The 24108-nt window shown below is 38.3% G+C and overlaps 1 protein-coding gene across 1 annotated transcript in view; it reads right to left on the bottom strand.

Moving 5' to 3' along the window:
- Positions 1-387: 387 nt before the first annotated feature.
- Positions 388-24108, bottom strand: part of LOC137180919 (hemicentin-1-like) — a 215344-nt gene continuing 191623 nt past the window's right edge. Inside the window, exons 13-17 of the mRNA XM_067586224.1 lie at positions 10009-10338; positions 7352-7630; positions 5753-5776; positions 3059-3163; positions 388-2585 (exon numbers count right to left, since the gene is read on the bottom strand). Of these exons, the coding sequence (XP_067442325.1) occupies positions 2566-2585; positions 3059-3163; positions 5753-5776; positions 7352-7630; positions 10009-10338 (758 nt within the window). The 3' untranslated portion in view covers positions 388-2565. The remainder of the gene's footprint in view (positions 2586-3058; positions 3164-5752; positions 5777-7351; positions 7631-10008; positions 10339-24108) is intronic.

The raw sequence follows: 24108 nt of genomic DNA on the forward strand, positions 1-24108 counted from the left end.
GTTTAAGATGTCAAACATGAACCACAAACGTCACCAGTTTGAATCCAACCGAGGATCTTTGTTGATCTGCCACTAATATCACCATGTAAGAAATTAATTTAAAAAAACAAACAAAAAAACCCACTTTCAAGAATCCTTCCCTGAAAAGTTGAATCTATTAGCACAATAAACTTAGAGCTATATTCACCTTTTATCAGGCTGGTTAACTGTCTGTTTGTTAGAAGCAGTTTTAAATACAGTGGATCTGCTACATAGTTCGCTCAGAAGTCTTCATCAGAAACAGATGTTGTATGATGATCATCTTAAAATCCAGCCAATACAGTATCATCACTTTTGTTTCTCTTATCAAAGTTTGAACAGACAGAAACATCCAAATCAGTCACAACATACAGTTTGACATTTTTCATGTTTTATTCAAACGTTTGAACAAAAATGATGAAGAACTGCCTGAAATTACACGATAACCTGCAAATGCATCATCAGTAAACATGAACATACATGAACTTTCAGCATGATTCAAAGATCAGTCAACAGTTTATAGTTCAGTATGAAACTGTAACTGACTGATTCTGGCTGAGAACATTAAAAATACAAAGAAATAACACATGCTTGTTTAAAAAAAACAACACACATTTTATTTCAGTTTAGCTGCAAAAGGATGGATGGAAGGAGGATTTTTAAGGATGATAATATTTGCTAATGTGCTGCATCTATATAGTACTTTTATCCAAAGTGCTTTATAATTTTTCTCTCATTCATCCATTAACACTCATAAACACACTGATGGCAGTGAGCTACCATGCAGGCTGCAGGCTGAGGACAGGAGCAGCAGGGACTGGACAGAGTTTGGTCCCTTTTTAACTCAGTTCACTTTAATTCTGTTGTGTGTTGATTTTTATTTTCAGTGATTGTTTGATTATCCTGCTTTGCTTCCTCATTATCACATTTTTTATTTTTCATTCTGTTTAAGTCTTAAATCCAAAATGACTAATCACAAACTGTCTCAGGTAGTTTGATTGTGTTTCTATGCAGGTTCATGTCATTTATCTATGAACTATAATGTTCTCATCAACAGTCCAGTGAATAGTTTTATAGTTGTACTTCAGCTTGACATTAAACCATTTTATAAATGAGATCAATCTATTGTACATGGACAACAGAGCCAGAATAAAACTGAAATGCATAATGAGGTGATAATAAAACCATCAAAATACTAAATAAAACAATAAAAACACAACAGAGCAAAGAATCAGAGAGGAAATGACTGAGTCTGCTCTTAGTCTGAGTTTTCTTCAAAGCACAAGAGTGGAACTACTCTCTGTTGCCAGTTTATTAGATACACAAACTAAAACTGATGCAGTTTAATACAACAACCTGCTGTAATCTCATAACTTTATAGAAGGTTTAATGTTCAACTTTTGCTAACTTTGTTTTCTAAAAGGTGTTAAATCAACTTTATGTTCATTTTGGAGGCTGTAGTTTGTGACACTGTTGACTCAATGAGTTGAAAACATCTCTCAGTATAAAACCCAATACAATTCAACAGCACCACAAACTAAAGCCTCCAAAATAACTCAAGTTGAGTCGACACCTCTGTCATACAGGTTCAACAAAAACTGAACATTAGAACCTTGATGAAGGCAGGATTTACTGCAGGCCTGTTGTATTAGACTGTATTAGTTTTCCATCAGAGTATTAAACACATACAGTTAATATAATTCTAATTAAAGGAAGGTTCAATGACAATCATTTCTGTCAGCATTAAAAGGTCAATAATCTCTGCTGCCATCAGCCTGTTAACTCCAGTCTTTAAAAAAATGCTCTTCATATGTTTGTTCGATTTTATTATGTGTTTCATATATTTGAATGCACTATTTTAGATTAACTATGTAACACCTGTTGAGGGACTGTGGATGAAAATCAGACTTTTGGTTAACTCAGCATATTTACAGCAATTTTTATCAAAACAAACCAGACAGAACAGTGAAATTCTGCAAATGTCCAAATTAAATTCTATGATATTTTTGAACATTTAAAGGTTAGTTTTGGACTTTTTCAAGTGTAACCTTTCATACCAGTGTTTGCTTTTTCTCAATTATACCAACAAAATGTTAGTGAGGTTACTATAATATGACTTTATCAGGTTAAATGTTTGGGATTGTGGTTATGAAAAAAACAAGTTTAAGGTCAGTAGCAGAAACTGTTCTGTTCTCTGTTTGAGGTATTTTAGTCTTTTATTTTTGATGTCATGTTGTTGCTACACTGCCTCCTCCTGGTCCTGCTGCAGTCAGACAGGAAGTTTAATCTTTCAGTTAACAGCTTTATACAGTCGTCTATTTCTATCTTTAATCCTAAAATCAGACCTCAACTTAAAAACAATTCTTTGGATAAATGAGAACTGGACAAAATGCTCAAACTGCTCCAAAAATGTCTTCACTCTTTGGTCTAAAACTCAAACTGATCCTCACAAAAATCAAAATACAACAACACAAACACACTTCAGCAGCCAGCTTCAAGGCAGGTTTCAAGCTGGAAAACCTCCTGTTGATTATGTGGACTGGTTCCTTAAACTGCAGCACTTCTGTCTGCAGGAGAGAAAACACAATTATATTAAAGAAAATCCCGACTTTGAAATGATATGTTTGAATTAAAACACATGTAAGCCATAATTATCTTGTTACTGTGTGTTACTGTTTGTTTTTGTTTGTGTTCATTGCTGTGTTATGATAAAATAAAAAAGTATCACTAAGATGTTTAATTGTCTTGAAAGGCAAAATTCAAGCTCCACATTTAAAAAATTCAATCAGAAAACATGGAATGAACTGAATGACATTCAAAATGCTGTACAAATGACCACCTATGGTAATTGATTCATGTCTATGAAATATTTGTATTCAATGTGATCAATCATAGATAAATGTAGACTCATTGGATTTTGTATGGGTGCCAACAAAAAGCTTTATGTCTGAGAAGATCAGAACAAATGTTAATGACAGATATAAAGAACTTTTGTTGTCTGTCCATGACGAATATGTTGATACATTATTTAAAAACTTACCTTTATTACGTATTCGTGAGATGATATGCTTGACTCCAAACACAGACGGAACACCACCACCAACACCAATAAAGAAAGCACCAACAATCCATCCATCGGAGGAACCTGAAACAGATAAAAAGAAATTAATGTAAGACTCAGAATGTAACTGTAAATCATATACAGACATCATAACCTACACAAAGAGAACAACTAAAGGTGTGCATGCTCCTAAAATCTAAAATGATTGACAGATTAAAGCAGCAGTGAGATGACTCTCAGCAGACACAGTGATATTAGCATCGATCTTATGAGCAGTTTCCTCCTGCTGGGCTACACAGCTCAGAGGTTGGTTTTGGTCCCAGTAGTGAGGAGGGTCATGTTGTTGTAGCATCCTCCTGTTTCTGAGACGTGTTGATCCTCAGTAGGAAGGATGTTTCAATCACTGTCCTGTCGCTCCACTTTAGGCTTTTTACAGGTGACTTTTGCTACACTCCTGCCGTACCTGAGATCTGCACATGTGTGTGGAAATCTGTCCATAGTCCAGGTTTTCTACATCCTGAGCCGAGGATCACAAGTACAAGTCTATGATGGACTCTGGATTAACATCTTCACTTTATGATAGTTGTTGTCATCACTAGTATTGATAAACTTTGGTAAAACAAGATATTATCCAACCAGCTGAACATGCAGCTTAGAGGTTTATGTTTCACTGAGACATTAAGTAGCACTAGCTAGCTAACATAGACTTACACTGCTGCAGCTAAACTGCAACAACTACTGTCCAGTAATGTCAAGATTTAAATCAACAGATGCTTCTGCCTGGTGGTGAGTCGACTCTACAGCTACTGAAGCACAATGACAGCAGAGTGATACAGTCTGGTATTATGCAGCAGAAGTCTGTTGAGGCTAAATACACTTTAACTCATGAAGAAAAAGTCATTTACATTCAGTTTATGACTAAATACTTTCTTTTTTTTTCACATGTTCATATCTGATAAATATTTAGAGATTTCTGGACACATTCACATATTTTAGTTCACATGTTTACTGAGATACAGTTTTACTCTCCACACACATTTGCTAATAATACAGACCCATAAAATTCTCTTTTTAACCAACAAAAGCTCACAGCAGCATTTTGTGGTTCTCTGCTGCAGCCTCATGCTTACACAACATCTATTATTGGTTGAATTAGAAACATGATAATAAATAAGTTCTGCTTGTAATCAACCAACAGTCAGTTGTAATGAATGAAGAAAGTGTTTTGAAGCTACATTTCTACAAACATGTTTGTCATGTCTAGTATTCTCACTGCAGCACAATGACTGAAGAGAAGATTTATTCATTTCAAGTTGACATTTTACAATAATCACTGCAGTTCCAAAGCCTATATGTGTCTTCATGGTATCATATTATTACCAGGATCTATCATTGGATATATTTAGAGTTTGCTTCTAGTTTTTAGTTTGACTTCAGTTTCTAGTTCAAGGAAACATATTTTGCTCTTTGTGGTTTTCTGTTATTTATATACTGTTATCATGTTGGATGTTAAACATGCTCAAAGTTCCTAAACATCTGTTGCAGCGTCCAATCAGAATCAACCATCAACAATGTGAACATGGAAGTTATTGCAGCATCACGATCTGTAACACAACTTATGAAAATAAGATTCAAGCAGCCAAATGATAAACTGATGATAAACTAAACTGCTGATTCTTTGTAAAGGTTCAGCAGATATTACATGATTTTATTATTATTATTATTATTATTATTATTATTATTATTATTATTATTATTATTATTATGAAGGAATGTTTTAGTTTAGAATAGTTTTAGTGAGAGTGAAATATCAGATGATGCTACATATAAATATTTGTTATCAAATATTAAACATGTTTGTCAAAGGTACATAAACCTCTTATATTATCAGCTCTTCATTGTGTCAGAGAGAAATATTTGATCGTGCTGCTGAACGGAAAATTGACCATCAAATTTATTGTAATTCTTATTTTGCAACCAACAGACGCTGATGAAACATTTCACTGGAGTGTTTTTATTTATATAAGAGCAGCATTTTATGTGAGTGATGGTAGATTAAATATTATAAACAATATTATAAAACACAGCCTGCATTGAATCAACATCTTTCTTAAAACAGTTACAACAAAAACCTGAATATTAAAACCTTCATGAAAGTGGAATTCATTACAAAACTCATCAGACTTCATTAGTTTTAGTGAGGTGAACTTAATAAAGTGATTGAGTTTATATAAGTTGGTTTTCATTGTGATGGACAGTTTAGATTGATGCATTTATCTGTGTCAAAGTATCAAGAGACACACTGATCCAGTATATACTGGATTGATACCAGTTTAGATAAGTTATTAAAGTATTATTGGTTATTGCACAGACAAATCATCCTGTCATATGCACATTAAATACCATTTGTAGGCACTTGTGTTATAAAATAGTAACAATAAACTTTTATAACCCTCTGGAACTATGTACCACTTTACCTCTGAACAAAGATAAAAACATGTAGGTATATGTCACTTGTAAGTGATGAATATTAGTCTGACCTTACACAAAGTAGAATGATCCAGTCAGTTTAACACACTGAGGTTTACTGATGTAAATATTTTTCTGAATAATATTCAGACTTACAGCACATACATGCAGATGTAGAGATCAGTCATTAAAATCAGGACTCACCAGGTTTGTTTTCAGCTGTTGTGTCTTTTAAGATGCCACCCAAAAGGAAAAAGGAAAACATAATTATTCTTGTGTGATATCAACATGACAGACAGGTAACACTTTGTTAACAGGTTTATTTAACAGAACTGATTGAAAAAATAAACCTCAGTCTCAGATTTCACAAAGATCCTCCACATTCACATGACTGCACTCTGCTACATGAAATAACTTTAAACAGAAGAGAGAAGAAGCTGATCATCACAGTCTCTGACTTCTCTATGACGTGTATTTCAGTTGGAGCAGAGGATGTAAATGACATGTTCAACACAACACACAAACAGACGGAGACTGAATATGACTTTGTATGGTGTGTTTTTTAATCCTCACAGCACCACTAAGGGAGGTTTCTTTCTGGAGCAGCTTTGGGTTGCAGCCGACACAGATAAGAGCCACAGTGAGGTTCAACCTGTAGGAAGACGTTCTGGGATCAACTGAAAGAGGTTTTATTTCTGATAATCAAGACCGCTGGTGAGTCTGTGTCTGTTGGGAAAAGGGAGGTTCTGTTTGCTTAAAGCTTCAGAGACCGAGGTGCTGATTTACAGATTGTGTTCACATGTTTTCACTTATTAAGTCTCAAATTATCACCACTGAAGTACACATTCTATGTATTGTACTTTCACTTTATTTGATCTCATTTTTATTAATGTTATCAAGTAGGTTTTATTTTCCATTTTATGTTACATTAATGTTTTTTACATGTTTTTATGTTCTTTTCATGTGAAGCACTTGGTGCATTAATTTATTTTGTTGTAAATCACTTTGAGCTGCAGATGATACTATATAACATAAATAACTGAGTCATTTAGTTTAATGTTATTATTGTCGTATCTTTTTTTAAATACAGTTTAACTTAAAGTGAATCACATCAATTTAATCTGTCAATTAAAATCTGTGATGTTGAGTGATTCATGTTATCACTCATCATAGTTTAACAAGTGGAGTTCACCCACTATAACTCCAGTTTAACCAGTGTCAGGTCAAATAATGACCTGTTACCTCTTCTACTCACTCTAAGCCAGTGAGAGAAGAAGTGGAGACCAGATGTGATATAGTATATTATAGTGTGAGATGGAATAACTTGTGTTTTCATACTGTGAGTTTCAGACTGAACACAAAGTTCATTTGACTGCTGGAGTGTTTTTACAGTCTGTGTTTATTCAGTACAAAAACTTATTGTACTGAACATACAGACGTTTACTATAACTGGCTGAGAATGTACACACTTACTGTGTGTGTGTGTGTGTGTGTGTGTGTGTGTGTGTGTGTGTGTGTGTATGTGTGTGTGTGTGTGTGTGTGTGTGTGTGTGTGTGTGTGTGTCTTTGTTATTTCCTCCAGACTCTCTCACTCTCCCTCTTATCTCTGCACATTACTGAAGTGGAGTCACAGAGCTTCAGTGTAAGTGTGAAGTTTTCACTCAGTTTAAAATGTTTTCAACTTGCTTTGAGTTCATTCACTTTGTGTTCAGTCTGAGCACACATTGAAACTTATTCAGAACTAAAAACATGTTAATAATTAAAATCATTTGAATATTAAAATATGATTAAGAAGAAACTCACCATGGATAAACACGTGTGTCTCAGCATAAATCTGATGTTTGATTTCCTCCTGCGTAGCAACACAGCGATAGTTGTCGGTCTTGGTCACATTAATTTGGAGGATGACGTCGTAGCGGCCCCCTCTTTCTGACACCTTTGGTTCTTCAGCATGAAGGATGTTTCCATCACTGTCCTGCCAGTGTAATTTAGGTTTTGGAAAAGCAGCTCGAACTTCACACTGCAGCAGCGCCCAGTACTGTGTTTGATTAAGTGATGTGATGGATGGCTTTGGAGCTGCACCTGTGAACAAAGTATAAAACAACAACTTGTAAAGAACAATTACAGGATGAGACATGAACTGTAATACTGGGATGTTTTGTTCAACCTGTCTCTGCATGTATATGATCATATTTCAGAGGAAAAACAGAGAAACAGTGAAATAGAAAAGCACATCAGCCTTAACTACACATCTCAGGAATGTTTGATAGAACATATTTCAAACAAGTTTCAACTAAATATTTGGTAACTTATCACCACTGCAAACACTATTTCTGACTCATATCATGACAGAGACACATACAGTGAAGAAGTTTGGACAAAACTTGAATTTCTGTTCAGTTTCTTGAGCCACAAAAATAAAAATGAAATCAGGTGTAATTTGTTGTCTGAGATGTAGACAGTATTTTCTATCACACTACAGTCATATAAACATTGTGTATAAAATATGAATCATAGGTTCTTGTAAAGCATGTTTGAGCCTTTGTGTTATCAGAGTTTAATTGTGTCAGTGAGAAACATTTGATCAACAGTCTCAAGCTGCCAGAATGAAAAACTGACCATCAGATTAGTTGTAGTTCTTCTTTAGTAGCCGACAGCAGCTGATCAAACATTTAACTGGAGGTTTTTATTTTCTCACACAGGAAGGAGAGCATTATTGTTTTAAACTAAAAACTACAGGTTTGTTCATGTTTTATAATCTCAATTCCTCCTAAAACCTAAAATCCATTAAAATTAAGATTCAATTTTGATCAAATATTTAATATGAACCAAATGAAGCTCTAATGAGACAAGAGGTGAACCTACATTTTAATACCATATTCTTCATTTGTATGTAAAGAGACACTTTACTGATGTCAAAGATGAGTTTACTGGTCATGAGGAGGACGACTCAGCCTGTTAAACTGTTGTTTAATGTCTTCTGAGGCTCTGGAGCAGCTTTAGTCTTTAACAATAACCAGAGTAATGTCATCAGTGTTATCTCAGCTTGGACTTCAAGACTTTGACAAAAAGTCTGTGTGAACAACTGGAGTTAAAAAATAAAGTTTAGTTTTACAGAAAATATTGTATAAATCTCAGAAAGTAAATAAATGTGAAGAAATTTATCTCCAAAGTAATTGTGCAAAACTTAAAGTGGTGTCCAAACTTTTCCAAAGCAAATGTTTATTATTAAATAAACAATAACAATGAAGTCTGAGATTCATACAATATTCTGTACGACACTAAACTAGTGATGTTACACTCGATGCAGACGACTCAATATCATATCAACCTTTCAAAGCAAATGTATCGCAGCACGACGTTTCAATGCTTCGCTTCACTACGCCAAAAATCATGTGACCACCCTGCAGACGCCTCGTTACATCACACTCGTACCTGAGAGGTGTTGTGCTGGTTTTGGATACAGGGTGTGCTTCTCAATCTGACACAATATCTCTGCTGTAAACTCTGTTTCTCTCTCTCTCTCTCTCTCTCTCTGCCTCTCTCTCTGCCTCTCAATTCAGTTCAATTCAATTCAAATAGCTTTATTGGCATGAACAAAAAAGACATGTTGTTGCCAAAGCAGTTTACAGAAGATTCATATATTACATATACGTCTCTCTCTGTCTCTGCCTTCCTTTGTAGGAATGAAGCACCTGGAGCAAATTATCCATGAGAGAAAAGAGGGACCTGAGAGGTGGTGTGGACACACACCTGACTCTCTTTGGTTGTTTTCTACCCAACATTATTTAGAGTGTTGGGTTTTGTTATTTCAGTTTGGGATGGAGATCACTGGTAGTCCAGTTATTGGGTTTAGTTTTGATTAAGTTGAATACATTTTTCTTTTGGTAGGTAGGGGGATGAGCTGGGTGTGACTGCCCACTGCGTGGCTGGCTCAGTAACTTCACATCTTTTGTTCTTTTTGGCTGGGATCTCCATCTCCTTTTGTTTGCCTTTCTTTACCTTTTCAGTATGGTTGATTTGTTGAAAAATAAAATGAATGGTTGTTGTTAAATTAGAGGTCTTGGATCCTTGTCATGTTTCGGTCTCCATGGGAGCCTTTGTTTGGTTGAAGCTGTAACAATACAGTCTCCCCTTCAAGACATCCATGCTGTTAAAATCAGGAGTTTGAGAGAGAAGTTTCACTTTCTTACCTCCACACACCTGGACAATCACTGCATGAAGCTGGATGTACTTAATAGGTTTAAGAAAGTTACAAAATTTATTGGACGCAGTGACACAAACTGCAATGTGTCTCAAATATCCATCATGTTTGATAAAGAGGGAATCTCTCCATACATGGTTGCAGCGCTGTGGGGACGAGGCCCTGCCAGATGTGTTTTCTGACTATTTGACTTGAGTCCATCTGAGACTCTTAAACCAGTCACATCAGTAAATAAGAGTTTTATAAAAACACTCACCAACATGAAGCTTAATGTGGAATATTTGTCTTGGCTGAAGTTGTGGAAATTCACAGGTGTAGTTTCCACTGTCAGCCACCGTCGTATGTCTGATGATTATGGAGGCGTTTCCTGACTTCAGTTCATCTTTAAAATGTGAGACGCGTCCTATGAACTGCTTATCTTGACCTGTACGGCCGTTATTGGTATGAATGCCTGAATCATACACAAACACCTCCTTCTGATCATCTTTCTTCCAGTCAAAGAACCCAAACTCAATGCTCTCCTTGCTGATGGGTGAACAGGGTAAAATGACGTCACTTCCTTCTTCCACTTTGATGACATCTGGCTCTGGAGGACAAAAACATGTATTAATCAGTATGTTTACATGCAGAATAATCAGGTTAAGACAGACATATGGAAGTTTGTTGTCATAGCAACATAACAACTTATGTTATAACAAGAAACTTTTCTTGTTTCTTGTCGTCTGGAACATTGTCTTCAACAAATCCTTTGCTCTGCCCTGAACATTATATATCTGCACTTGTGAATATTTTACTTTGTAAATATATTTATAATTTTATTATTATTATTATTATTATTATTATTATTATTATTGTTATTATTATTTTTTTCTCTGTTTGTTTTCATCTTTTATATTTCATTTTACTAGTCCTTATTTATCAGCATAACCTCAGGAGAACATCACACTCATTAATAAATAATAACATTTAAGTCTTTTAACTGTTTTTCCAAAATGATGATGATCTTCATCACTGACTACGTCATCAGACTATCTCTGTCTGTCCATCCAACACACAAATAAATATTACAGCTGGTTGAAAAAATGAGTGAGAGAAAGAAAGGGAAGCCAGGGAGAGCGCTGCAGATCGAAGAGGAAAACTGAACTAAACAAAGTCAAACTTAATTCACCATAATTCATCATGATCACTATGAAGTCAATAAAAAGACAGTAAGGACGAACCTCTGAACTACACAGACAGAAAACACCTGCCTGAAGCCTGAAGTCACATCTGAAATGCATCAAACTGTCAAAACTTCTTTCTATCTAAACACTGTGGAGCCATTTGGTAACAACTATGGAAACAAAGCATGAAATAAATAATCTGGAGAACAAGAAACATTAAAGAGGGAAATCAGGAAGCTTGAAGTGGAAGAAATGAGTCTAAACATGTATTTACCATCAGGTTAGAGAGTCGATTCCATTATTTGAAAGAAACTGAACTGATCAAAAGAATTTAGTGTTTAGTGTCATTTAGAGGATGGATCAGACTATTTTCAATATGAAAAATGTTTGTTGCTTCACATCTATGACACTCTGTGTCCTTGTTCTGTTTCATTTACTTAAATAAAGATCAAACATGATGATTAACTTTTGTCTTTGTCGTTATTTGATAACCGCTAATAAATAAAACAATGTGTATATAAATATGATTACTTGTATATAAGTAAAAATTGACTTCATGCAATTAGATTTCTGAATAAAACCATTAAGGTTGAATCTGCTTCCTGATCGAACACATTTCTCATCTCTGATCTACAGATACGATTTGTCTCCACACTAAACACACAAACAAGCTGCTCCCTAAAATAAACCTGACTGAAGAAACTAACCAGAGAGAAATGAACATGTTCTGAATATTATCATAGACATTACTTTATATACTTTCTCTGAATCACAACAATTAACCCTTTGAATTTGACATTTGAAAGAGGTTCTGGTTCATTGTGTTACTTTGACCAACACAATAAAAAACTCTCAACAAAACTCCCAGAGACCCTCAGGCAGCAGACACACTCAGATTTTATATTTCATCAGAAATATCAGCATCCAAAGTTACACAATAGATGATGTGTTGCAGCTGTCAGTCATGTTTGATACGCAGTTACTCAGAAATAACGGCAGGAAGTAGACGCTGCCCTGCACATCTGCTCCCAAACTAACATCAGCTCTGAGTAGGTCTATTATAGGACTTAATTAATCAGAGGGATGCTGTCATCACATCACATCACGTGTGTTATGGGGCTGATATTTAACATTGATCTGTGCTAATCATCAGGATGTTAGCATAGATATTATATATTATATTATACATCAGGAATGTAGCTACTCGAGACGTTTATGATCTCGGACTCGACTCTCAGTCCCCCGTCTCGACTTTTAAGGATCCGGTCTCGACAATAAACTGTATATAAAGATCTTTAGTTTATTGTCTCCACCGAGTCTCTCTCTTTGTGTGTGTGTCTCTCTTTGTGTGTGTGTGTGTGTGTGTGTGTGTGTGTGTGTGTGTGTGTGTAATTATTAGACACAAAGTGATGATAAAAGCAGCATAACAAGTACATCAACCACACGCAGGCATCTCTGACCTGAAGCATGAAGTCGCATCTGAAATACATCAAGCTGTCAAAACTTCTTTCTATCTAAACACTGTGTGTGTGTGTGTGTGTGTGTGTGTGTGTGTGTGTGTGTGTGTGTGTATGTGTGTGTGTGTGTGTGTGTGTGTGTGTGTGTGTGTGTGTGTGTAATTAGACACTAATAAATGATCATAAAAGAAGTATAACCTCTTCCTAACATACAGTGAGCGAACTCTAGTGGACGCAGCGCGGAAAATTATCCGACGAGCGATGTCGCAGCGCTGAGTGTTGTTCCGGGTTTTATTCCTCCAGAAACTCCGGTTCTGCCCCCGGCTCTCTCCTCCAGAGCTCCCCGGTGCTCTGTCGCCGAGCAGCGGCTCTGTTCCTCCGCTCCGTCCGGTCCTCCACACACACACTCAGCGCTTCGCTCGTAGTATATATGGACACATTTTCGCGCTGCGTCCGCTACAGTTCGCTCGCTCGCCATATGTTAGGAGGAGGTTATGCTTCTTTTATTGTCACTTATTAGTGTCTAATAATTACTCGCTCTCTCTCTCTCTCTCTCTCTCTCTCTCTCTCTCTCTCTCTCTCTCTCACACACACACACACACAAAGAGAGAGACTCGGTGGAGACAATAAACTAAAGATCTTTATATACAGTTTATTGTCGAGACCGGATCCTTAAAAGTCGAGACGGGGGACTGAGAGTCGAGTCCGAGATCATAAACGTCTCGAGTAGCTACATTCCTGATGTATAATATAATATATATAATATCTGTGCTAACATCCTGATGATTAGCACAGATCAATGTTAAATATCCCCATAACACACGTGATGTGATGTGATGACAGCATCCATCTGATTAATTATGTCCTATAATAGACCTACTCAGGGCTGATGTTAGTTTGGGAGCAGACGTGCAGGGCGGCGTCTACTTCCTGCCGTTATTTCTGATAAACTGCGTATCAAACATGGCCGACAGCGCTGCGACATCGCTCCTGGTTTAACTGGATCATGTTTCGCGCTGCGTCCGCTAGAGTTCGCTTGTTCGCTGTATGTTAGGAGAAGGTGTCAAACTGTCAAAACGTCTTTCTGTCGAAACACTGTGGAGCCATTTAGTAACTATCGAAACAAAGCATGAAATAAAGTAAAAGATAAAAACATGCAAACCTGGTCACATGATCTGTGGGTTACAGAATACGGTGTAACACCTGTTTTCTCCTAATTATGAGTCAGTATAAGTAGTTTTAAAATGAGGAAGTTATAATTACGAGACAAGAACTCAGTTTCCTTTTTTCGTGAAAGCAACGCGCTTCAATAACTTTATAATTCAGTTTGATCATCAGTCTAAATAGTTTTCTTACCGCTTCTGACACCAAACGTTACTTCAAACCAGATGAGAGGAAACACGAGAAGAAGAAGCTTCATAGTTATCGGCGTCTGAAGATTAAACATCATTTTAACATCGCTTGACGAAACCTTTACTACTCGAGACAGAATAACAGTCTCACCCGAAAAATACTTTCGGTTTCGCAGCTTCCGGAAGCGGCAACAGCACTGACGTCATTACTTCTTTTTATACCATTCCCTACTTTATTTTACACATTTAATCTGTAACTGTGTAAGAAACAAAAAGAAAAACAGAGCCAGGGCGACAGGAAGTAAAATTTCTATAAACGGGGGAGGCACATCAAATATTTTTAAGCATTGGGGAGGGACAGACAACTTTAATTTTGTATTTATTTTAAATACGTTTTTTCTTTTCAAAATACGTGTTTTATCGAGGAGGGTCAAGATTTAAAAAAAACAAACAAAACGTGGGCTAGTCACACCCCAGTCATCTCCTCTGTCGGGTAGAGTAGCAGGAATGAACCCAAATACAGAGACTTCAGGCTCTTTATTAAATGTTCGTGCAAACAGGACAAGACTGACAGGAGCAGATCAAACTGAACAGAACAAACCAGAACGAAACAGAGGATCCAATAGAGACTGAACAGAAAACCAGGGCTAAAATACAAACTGAACTAATGAGCAAATGGGGATCACGTGACTGGACACAAGGGCAGGCTGGGAGCTGATAGGCTGGGGGAAACACAGGGAGCAGGACTGATGAGGGTAATGCGGGGCAGGTGAGAGGAGGAGCACATGAACACAGGAGGAGTGAAGGAACACACAACAGAAAACACAATACACTTAATACAACCCAGCATATCAATGAGCAGAAACCATATATATCAGATAATCCTTCAAAAAGTCCAACTCAAAATAAGCCCTCTCCCACACAGTCCAATATTCACAAAACAGAAAAAGTCTGAGGGCATCTGGAGGATAATGGCAACCAAGGAATTGAAAGACAGACTAACAAGAGTCTCTAGAGTCAATAACAGAACCACGACACCCTCTCTGATAAATAACAAACAGTCTCTAACTTTGTCCAAATAAAACACTGCAGGCCTTCATATTTTTCTATTCTGCACAACTGTGAGATTTTGAAGAGTTCGTCTTTGATTATAAATCTGTGGTTCAAATTTAAACACAAATGTAGCCGCAAACCAAGAGACAAGAGGTGCTGAGAAAGGATGCTGCAGTTAATCACAGACACAATGCAAGTCTGAATCAGAGTCAGCTGGGTGAAGCACAGACAGGAGCCATGAACCAAACCTCCAGATAGTCTCAGGAAAAACGACAGGAGGAGGAAGAAGAGATGAAGAAGAGGGAAGTCCTGACACGACAGACAGTCCAGAGCTGAGGAGCCTCGTTTCTACAAAAAAAGGGGACAAAGAGACAGAAAGACACACAGCTTGATGCTCATGTGTTTAACTGTTGGACTTTCTCAACTGTTGGATCTTTATCCAGATTATTGTCAGCAGGACAGACCTAGAATTTAATGACTAAGTCCTGGTTACACTCACTATGTGGCCAAATGTATGTGGACACTCACACATCAGACCGTTATATGATTATTATCTCATTCTGACACCTTCATCTGTTGCTATAACAGCCTCCTGGCAGATGTCTTCCAGCAGATGTTGGAACCTGGCTGCAGGGATTTGCACCCATTCAGCCACAAGAGCATCAGCGAGGTCAACACTGATGCTGGTGATAAAGTTGAGTTCACAATCAGTGTTTCAGTTCATCCCAAAGGTGTTGGACGGGGTTGAGGTCAGGACTCTGAGCAGGCCAGTCCACTTCTTAAGCACCAAACTGGAAAAAACTTTTTTTATGGAGCTGGATTTATGCACAAAAAAAGAAGAAAAAAAGAAAAGAATGCCTGATGATCTGACTGAAATATTGTATTTACAGTCATGTGTGAAATTATTTTTCCTAAAAACAGGCAACATAAATAAACATGTTTTATTCATAATCATCATCTCAGTGAGTCTAAAAAGTCTCCTCATGTTGTCCTGAGCGCCAGAGATCCAATAAGAGAATAAAAGCTGGGCTGCCTCTGTGGTTTAGGGGTTAAGACGTTGAACATGAACCACAACAACACCAGTTCAAACCAGCGTTTCATCTCTTGTGCTTCTCTGCTCTTTGACACTTCTAGCCCTTTGAGTCTAGTTACTGCAGTATCTGCATTTATCTAACACCTGTTTCTCTGTCTCCACAGTTTACCTCCGCCTGACTTCCTCATCGGCTCAGCACAATTCCCTGCTCTCTGGATACCACTCTGCCTGGCTCCCCTCAGCATCCCTTCTGTCCTGCTCGGTCCAGTTTTATGCCCAATTCTCATCCTCAGTCTCCCAGCTACCAACCCAGCAATAAACTATCTTTCAACTTTACTCTCTGCCTCCTGCCTCAGTGTTCTGCACTTGGGTTCATTAGCCTAGCCACAACAACATAGTTCATCCAGAGTGTTTCTTGTCCTCAAAAAGTCTTTTTCAAAAACAGATGTTGCATGACAATAATCTTAAAATCCAGCCACAACAGTGTTAGTGACACTGTAGCACCAGGCTGGTGCTGAGCTCCACTAAAAGTCCAACAACAGCTACAACGCAGTGTCTTAAACCCTCCCACTCTACTCACTAAACCTTCACTAGACTGAAGCTGGTTTGTGTCCAGTTCTGGTTAATGTTTTGCTTCAGAACTTGTAATAATTTCTTTTAATTTCAAATGTTTGTCCTGTAATAGTGCTTGTGTTGTTTAATAAACCTTTTCCACATATTAACATGTGCAATAATTCATTGTGAGCATAAATCTCAGTAGGAATCTCAAAATGTACGTGTTTAACATTAGGTGATGAAGGAAATACAAGATACAAGATTAGGCCTACTGTTAATATTTTACTTATTTATTTTATTTGTAAGGGACCATGTACAGTGTTAAACATAAATGTTACCATTTGATGTTCTGTACCAGAGTTAGTTTACAGCTAATATTCATCTGCAGCCTCTTCAGCAGATCACAAAAAACATATAACAGCACAATAACAAACAGTACGATGCAAAAACACAGACAGCACACACACACACACACACACACAAACACACACACACACACACACAAACACACAAACACACACACACACACACACACACACACACACACAAACACACGGACACACACACACACACACACACACACACACACACAGTGTCAACTACAAGGACAAATGTATGCTTGACAAATTAAAAGCAAAATTATTTGTGTTCATGAGAAGAACTTGAGATAAAATGTAGAGTCAGTGGTTACAGAGCTGAGTAGCTTTTAACAGACTGTTTAATTTGGTTTTAAACGTGCTGATGGAGCTGCAGATCTTCAAACTTTAATATCTTAGAGCTTAGAGTCTTTCACAATATGTTTTATATAAAAGAAAAGATCAGAAACTGCCTCATGACTTTCATTCTTTCTCTTCAATACAAGGTTCAGCAAGAAGGAATTAAACATTAAAAACTACAGTTAAAAAGTCACACACATCATGGTGTTTTCATTTTATTCCTTGTGATTATTATGAGTCTTCACAAGTTTAACAATTGAAAAGAGTTGAATACTTTTTAAAAGGTGTTTTAGTTCTTCTGAAGGTCTAACAGTTGATCCCTAAAATCAGTTCCAATAGTAGTGAATAACTCAGATCTGAGCCATTCACAGCCAGAATATCAGATCGTCCTTCTCTCATTACTGAAGTGCTCTTGAGCAAGACTCTGAACCCCCAACAGCTCCAGAGACCAGCAGATCAGACTGTGTGAATGAGTGTTACTGAGAGACAGAACAGTGGTTCTCTAGTCTACCCTGAATAGTTAAAGGTTAATAAGAAAGTGTGAATGTATTTAACATGAGCCATTATATTTCAGGTTTCACTGAATAGAGAAAGTTTCATTGTTAGACAGTAGAGGGCGCCACATTGCTGAGTATAGAGGTTAAAACAACATCACATAATTATCACATAACAGTCCATAATCAGAAGTCAGTTAACACAAGTAATTAATTTATAACCTTTTCTATGATAAATATTTAGATTTTTATCTCATCTGATCAACAAGAACACCTGTAGGAAGCAGTGTGGTTTAGAGTCCTCCCTGCAAAACAACAACTTATTATCACTGCTGTTAGAGCCATTTGTATCTCTGTGTTAAGGTCATTCCCTGGTTGCCACAGTAGGTGGTGTATTGGACAGCAGCATATGGAAAGGTATATGTAGAAAAAGAGGCAATTACTCCTCAGGTGTGCTGCTTACCGGGAGAAGCACACAGTTTTTTGACCGCCGTTTAGAGGCTAATCTTTAAGCCTTTTGTTGTTTTCATGCAAGTTATAGATATAAGTGTATGGATAGCAAAGGCATTATTGGTGCACGTTGATATATAAATAAACACATCTGAAGCGCAAATCCGAAGATGTTTGATTTAGTACATGGAGCCGCCGCATGACGACGCGTCAATTACATGTCCCGGTAACAGCCCCTCACTGTGGCTTAGGTTTTTTTTTGTTTTGTCGAAATCAAGTCACTACATTTAAGTTAAAAAACTCCTCAGTTAGTTCGTTAGCCATCGTTCATGGAGGAAGACTCGTTGCTGGATTTCTTACATTTGTTTGAAAGCATGGGAGGTGGAGATGGAGGACGCACCGGTCATCAGCTGATTCATTCATCTGGATTGTGACATCACGGCGCCCACCGCGTGTAAGGTTAAGAGTAGCGCTACCAACTTTATGGCCATAATAAAGTGTGCACACAACTTTGCAAGTGTGATCCCAATGCATTTGTCGCTAAAACAACACTGTAGGAGCCATTTATGTTGATTGTTGGCATGTCATTTGTTTAGTTATAACTTACAGTATTATTTTGGACACTGGGTGGCGGTCATTAGATGCACAGGGTTGTATATCTAGGGGCATAGGTGACAGGAAACGGGAGGCACAGGCAGGTGGAGCACATACAGTTCTTATCAGATCGGGAACAGACGCACACTACAGCTGGCAGGACAGAAACCAGGTATGTTCATGACATGTACAAAGACTTCAATAAAACAACAAACTAAACGGCAGCCAACGGACTGGAAAATCTGTTTTTGAATCTGCGTAAGATCACTCCTAACTTAACCTACCTGTGTATTAATGGCAAACTGGAAAAACAGGAAAAGAAAGGACTTCAAAAAAATGAAAATTGCCATTACACCTAAGTAAGAACTGTCTCCGAGTGAAATTGGAGCTCGTGATTCATTCAGACGGACTGAGCATTGTCTCGCGGAACAACAAAGAGGACGCCGCCATTACCAAACCAGGTGGACATCTTCGTCACCTGCGCTTACCTGACGGTGATTGAAAACCGCAAACTGAGTGAGTACATGCAAGCATTAAGCTTTATTGAAGAAGCTATATGCAAAGCTGTATTGGAAGACGGCTATTATAATGGAGTTGGTCGACTGAAGACAGAAAGCTACGATCTCACATCGATCAGCTGTTTGAAACATTGTGCCGGCAGCATACTGCTTTCGTCAACAAGTCTTAAAGAGACAGTGAACAAATATGTCTGTTGTTAAGTCTGATGCTCAGTCACAAGATGACGATGTTGAAAAGGAAAAAAGAGTTATCAAACACACTGCCAAAGGCTTGGAATTGTTCATTGCAAATTGTCAGAAGACAAGAAACAGGAAATGTAAACAAGCTAACAAGTTGATGGAAATGCTGAAAGAGCTCATAAAATCAAAGGAAAATGCAAGAGAAGTACAATCTAATTTGTTTCAATTAATCAAGCTCTGTGATGAAGCCAAGGAAAACCATGAATCACTGGTGAATTTACCACTGCCTGAAGATGAACTTGAAAAGCAAAATCAGTGGTTTCAACGAAAAATGGAAATCTTTAAAGGGTTTATACAAGATGTAAAGGTGTGGTTACCTGAGGCTGGACAGCAAATTGCACACTCCATTGCTGAAAGTGTCATACTACAAAGTGTAGTAAATTCAGATGACATTGGACCTGATGACAGCGTTTCAAATGCCTCAAAACCTAAATCAAAGCACAAATCCAGTTCTTCATCACGTGCATCTTCAACATCCTCTGCTCGCATTAAAGCTCAGGCAGAAAAGGCTGCTCTCATGGAATGTGTTGCTGTCCTGAAGAAAAAACATGAGCTTGAGGCACAAGAAGAACAATTGAAAAGAAAGAAAGAGCAACTGGAACTAGAAACTGAACTGGCAGCAACCAATGCAAAAATCAACATACTTGAGGCCTTGGGATCAAGAAGCAGCTCTAGAGTTTCTGATGGGATGAACTCTTATTTGAGAAAAGGAACTGCTCAAAATGAAACATCAGCTAAATTAAATCCACACGCAAATGAATATTTACCAGATCAAGTGCAGCAAAGACAGAATGTGTTGATTGAAACTAACTCTTCTTCCCAGCAACAGGTTGTTAGACCAAAAGAAACGGCTCATGGACCATCTGTTCGACCTCATGATACAACCCATCTAATACAATATTCTCCTCAAAGGCAAAATGTACAGAGTCGTATGCAGGGGTATGTTCGCACTACACCCCCTGTATTGAATGATGGCAATCAAGGTGATATGTGTAACCTAATACAGAGGCAAAATGACATCACTGCTCTCCTGGCTCAACAAAGTCTCTCTTCTACTTTACCACCAAGAGTCATTCCTGTTTATGATGGTGATCCTTTACAGTACGAAGTTTTCCGCAGGGCATTTGAGAGAGGAGTGGAAAAAAAGTGTGATGACTACAGTGACTGCTTGCATTTCCTAGAGAAATATACAAGAGGGCATCCAAAAGACTTAGTCCGCAGCTGTCAACATCTGCCCCCAGCCCAGGGCTATCAAAGAGCAAAAGATCTGCTCAAAGAACATTTTGGTAATGAACATAAGATTGCCACTGCATATATGGACAAAGCATTTGCCTGGTCAGTGATCAAATCAGAGGATGTGGAAGCATTGCAAGCATTCTCACTGTTCCTCAGAGGTTGTTGCACTGCAATGGAACATCTCACCTATATGGAGGAAATGAATGTTGCTTCCAACATGAAGACCATCCTTCTGAAACTGCCTTACAGGCTCAGAGACAAGTGGAGAAGTAGAGCATGTCAGTTACAGGAGCAGCGTGGACATCGAGCTAGATTTTCTGACCTGGTAGACTTCATAGAGAGACAAGTGAAAATACTATCAGATCCACTTTTTGGAAACATTCAGGATGCTAAGCCAGCTGCAACTGTCAAAAGCTCTACTAAAACAAGAGAAAAGTCAAGACCTAGAGGAAGCAGTTTTGCAACAGCTGTAACACCTGTAAAAACATCAGTACAAGAAAATTTGACAACAAATGGAATGAAAGGAAACGTACCTACTACCAATTCTCAAAGTTCTTGTTTGTTCTGCAACAAGAGTGGTCACACATTGGGGCGGTGTCCACAGATCAGGAAGAAGATGCACAGAGAAAAAAAAAACTTCTTAAAGTAGAAGGGAGTCTGTTTTGGATGTTTAAAAATAGGACACATGAGCAAAGACTGCAAGAGTCGTTTGACTTGTGATGTGTGCAACCAAAATCATCCTGAAATACTTCACATTGAACAAAAAGGAAAAAAAACAGAACATACAGAACAGAGTGAAAAAGCAACTGGGAGTAATGCTGTTCTCTCACCTCATACATGTGGGCATATTGGGGCCAGTGATGAAAACTGTACCTTTTCCATTGTACCAGTACAAGTAAAGAGCCAAAAGGGGGACACAGTGTTGCAAACATATGCATTTTTGGATCATGGAAGTACATCTACCTTTTGCACAGAAAGCTTGATGAGAAGGCTGAACATAACAGGGCAAAGGACCAATATTCTTTTACGTACCATGAACCAAGTGAAGCCTGTGACCAGTCATCATATCTCAGGTTTGGAAATATCTAGTCTGGACAAAGACTATTTCATTCAAATATCTGATGTGTTCACACATAAAACCATGCCTGTTTCCCAGCTCAACATTCCCAGACAAGAAGATCTGACACAATGGCCTTACTTGAAGGATATCAAGATGCATGAAATAGACTCTGGCATTGACCTACTCATTGGGACAAATGCTTCAAAGGTATTGGAACCTTGGGAGCTGGTCAACAGCCAAGGGGATGGACCATATGCTGTGAGGACCCTACTGGGGTGGGTCATCTATGGTCCCCTGAGAGGAGACAAAAGCATAAGGGATGAAAATGGCTGCCCTGCTGCTGCTGTCAATCGAATATCCATTGTAAACTTGGAGGAGCTACTGGTCAAACAGTACAATCATGACTTCAGTGAGGGAACCAGCAAGGAAACAGAGGAAATGTCTAGGGAAGATGTAAAATTCTTGGACATTGTGAATCGCTCAGCAAAAGTGACAGATGGACACTACTGCCTAGACTTACCTTTCACACAAGAAAAGCCCAGCATGCCAAATAACCGTTGCATTGCAGTGCAGCGCATCCATAGCCTGAAACGCAAGTTTGCCAAGAATAAGAAATTTCATGATGAATATACATCTTTCCTCACAGAAATGATTGTCAATGGTTATGCTGAAGTGGTACCAGTCGACCAGCTGAATCGAAGCGATGGAGAACTCCGGTACATCCCACATCACGGAGTGTATCACTCAAAGAAAGGAACCTTAAGGGTAGTGTTTGACTGTGGTGCAGTCTTTAAAGGAACATCACTTAACTGCCAATTGCTGCAGGGTCCAGACGTTACCAACTCACTCATTGGAGTTCTCATCAGATTCAGACAAGAGCCGGTTGCTTTGATGGCTGACATCAAAGCAATGTTTCATCAAGTCAGAGTATCAGAAAAGCATGTTGACTATCTGCGATTCCTGTGGTGGCCCGATGGTGATGTGCAGCAAGATCTTGTTGAATACCGGATGAAAGTACATCTCTTTGGAGCCGTGTCGTCACCAAGTTGTGCAAACTTTGCATTAAGGAAGACTGCTGATGACAACAAAGGTCACTTTCCATCAGAGGTGATAAACACAGTAAAGAACAACTTCTATGTAGATGATTGTTTGAAATCCCTGCCTTCGGAACAGGAAGCAGTTCAAATGGTAAGAGACCTGACTGCTCTCTGCAAAATGGGAGGATTCATGCTGTCAAAGTGGATCAGCAACAGCCGTGCTGTATTGGCATCCATTCCCCAAGAAAACCGAACCAAAGAGACTAAGGAGTTGGACTTGGACAAAGACAATCTGCCAATGGAAAGAGCCCTGGGATTGCACTGGTGTGTTGAAACAGATGTCTTCAAGTTCAAAATTGCTGCACAGGAACGACCATACACCAGACGTGGCATCTTGTCCATAGTCAGCTCTATATACGACCCTTTAGGATTTGTAGCACCATTTACTCTGCCAGCCAAACTGATTATGCAGGAGCTCTGTAAGAAAAAACTTGGATGGGATGAAAACATACCCCAAACCTTCTTGCATCAGTGGACAGGATGGCTAGCAGACCTTAACAAGATGGCAGAGTTTAAAGTAGACCGGTGCATGAAGCCCACAAGCTTTGGTCAAATCAGATTTGCACAGCTACACCACTTTTCAGACGCCAGTGAAAGTGGCTATGGTACTGCCTCATATATAAGACTGGAAAACTATAACAGAGAAGCGCATGCTGCATTCATAATAGGAAAATCCAGAGTGGCACCATTGAAACAAATAATGATTCCCCGAATGGAGCTCACAGCTGCAGTCCTAGCTGTCAAAGTTGACACAATGCTGCGAAAGGAATTACAGCTTCAACTGGACAAATCCATCTTCTGGACCGATAGCACAACGGTGCTTAAATACATCAACAATGAAACCAAATGCTTCCAAACATTTGTAGCAAACAGGACCTCTTTTATAAGGGATGCTACTGATGTATCACAATGGAGATATGTTAACACAAAGGAAAATCCTGCAGATGAAGCCTCTAGAGGACTAACAGCAGACCGCTTCTTGAGCTGCAAAAGATGGATCCAGGGACCAGATTTTCTCTGTAAGCCAGACAGAGAATGGCCAAAACCTCACTTGAAATCTGCAATCTCTGCTAATGATCCAGAAATCAAACAAGACATCACAATAAACGTTATTGTCCAGAGTCCATCGAACCCCACAAACTCTCTGATCAACTATTTCTCATCATGGAGGAATCTGAAGATTGCTGTAGCTTGGCTTCTTAAAGTAAAGACAACACTCCTGCAGCTTGCTCGAATGAGAAAAGAGATTCAGGCTGCTGTGAGTAGCTTTGAAAAAGATCCTGGCAAGCTAAAAGAAAAGTTTGAAAAAGAGATGCAAGTCTTTAAAACAACACTCTG

This window comes from Thunnus thynnus, chromosome 4 (genome assembly GCF_963924715.1).
Source record: "Thunnus thynnus chromosome 4, fThuThy2.1, whole genome shotgun sequence".
NCBI classification, from domain to species: domain Eukaryota; kingdom Metazoa; phylum Chordata; class Actinopteri; order Scombriformes; family Scombridae; genus Thunnus; species Thunnus thynnus.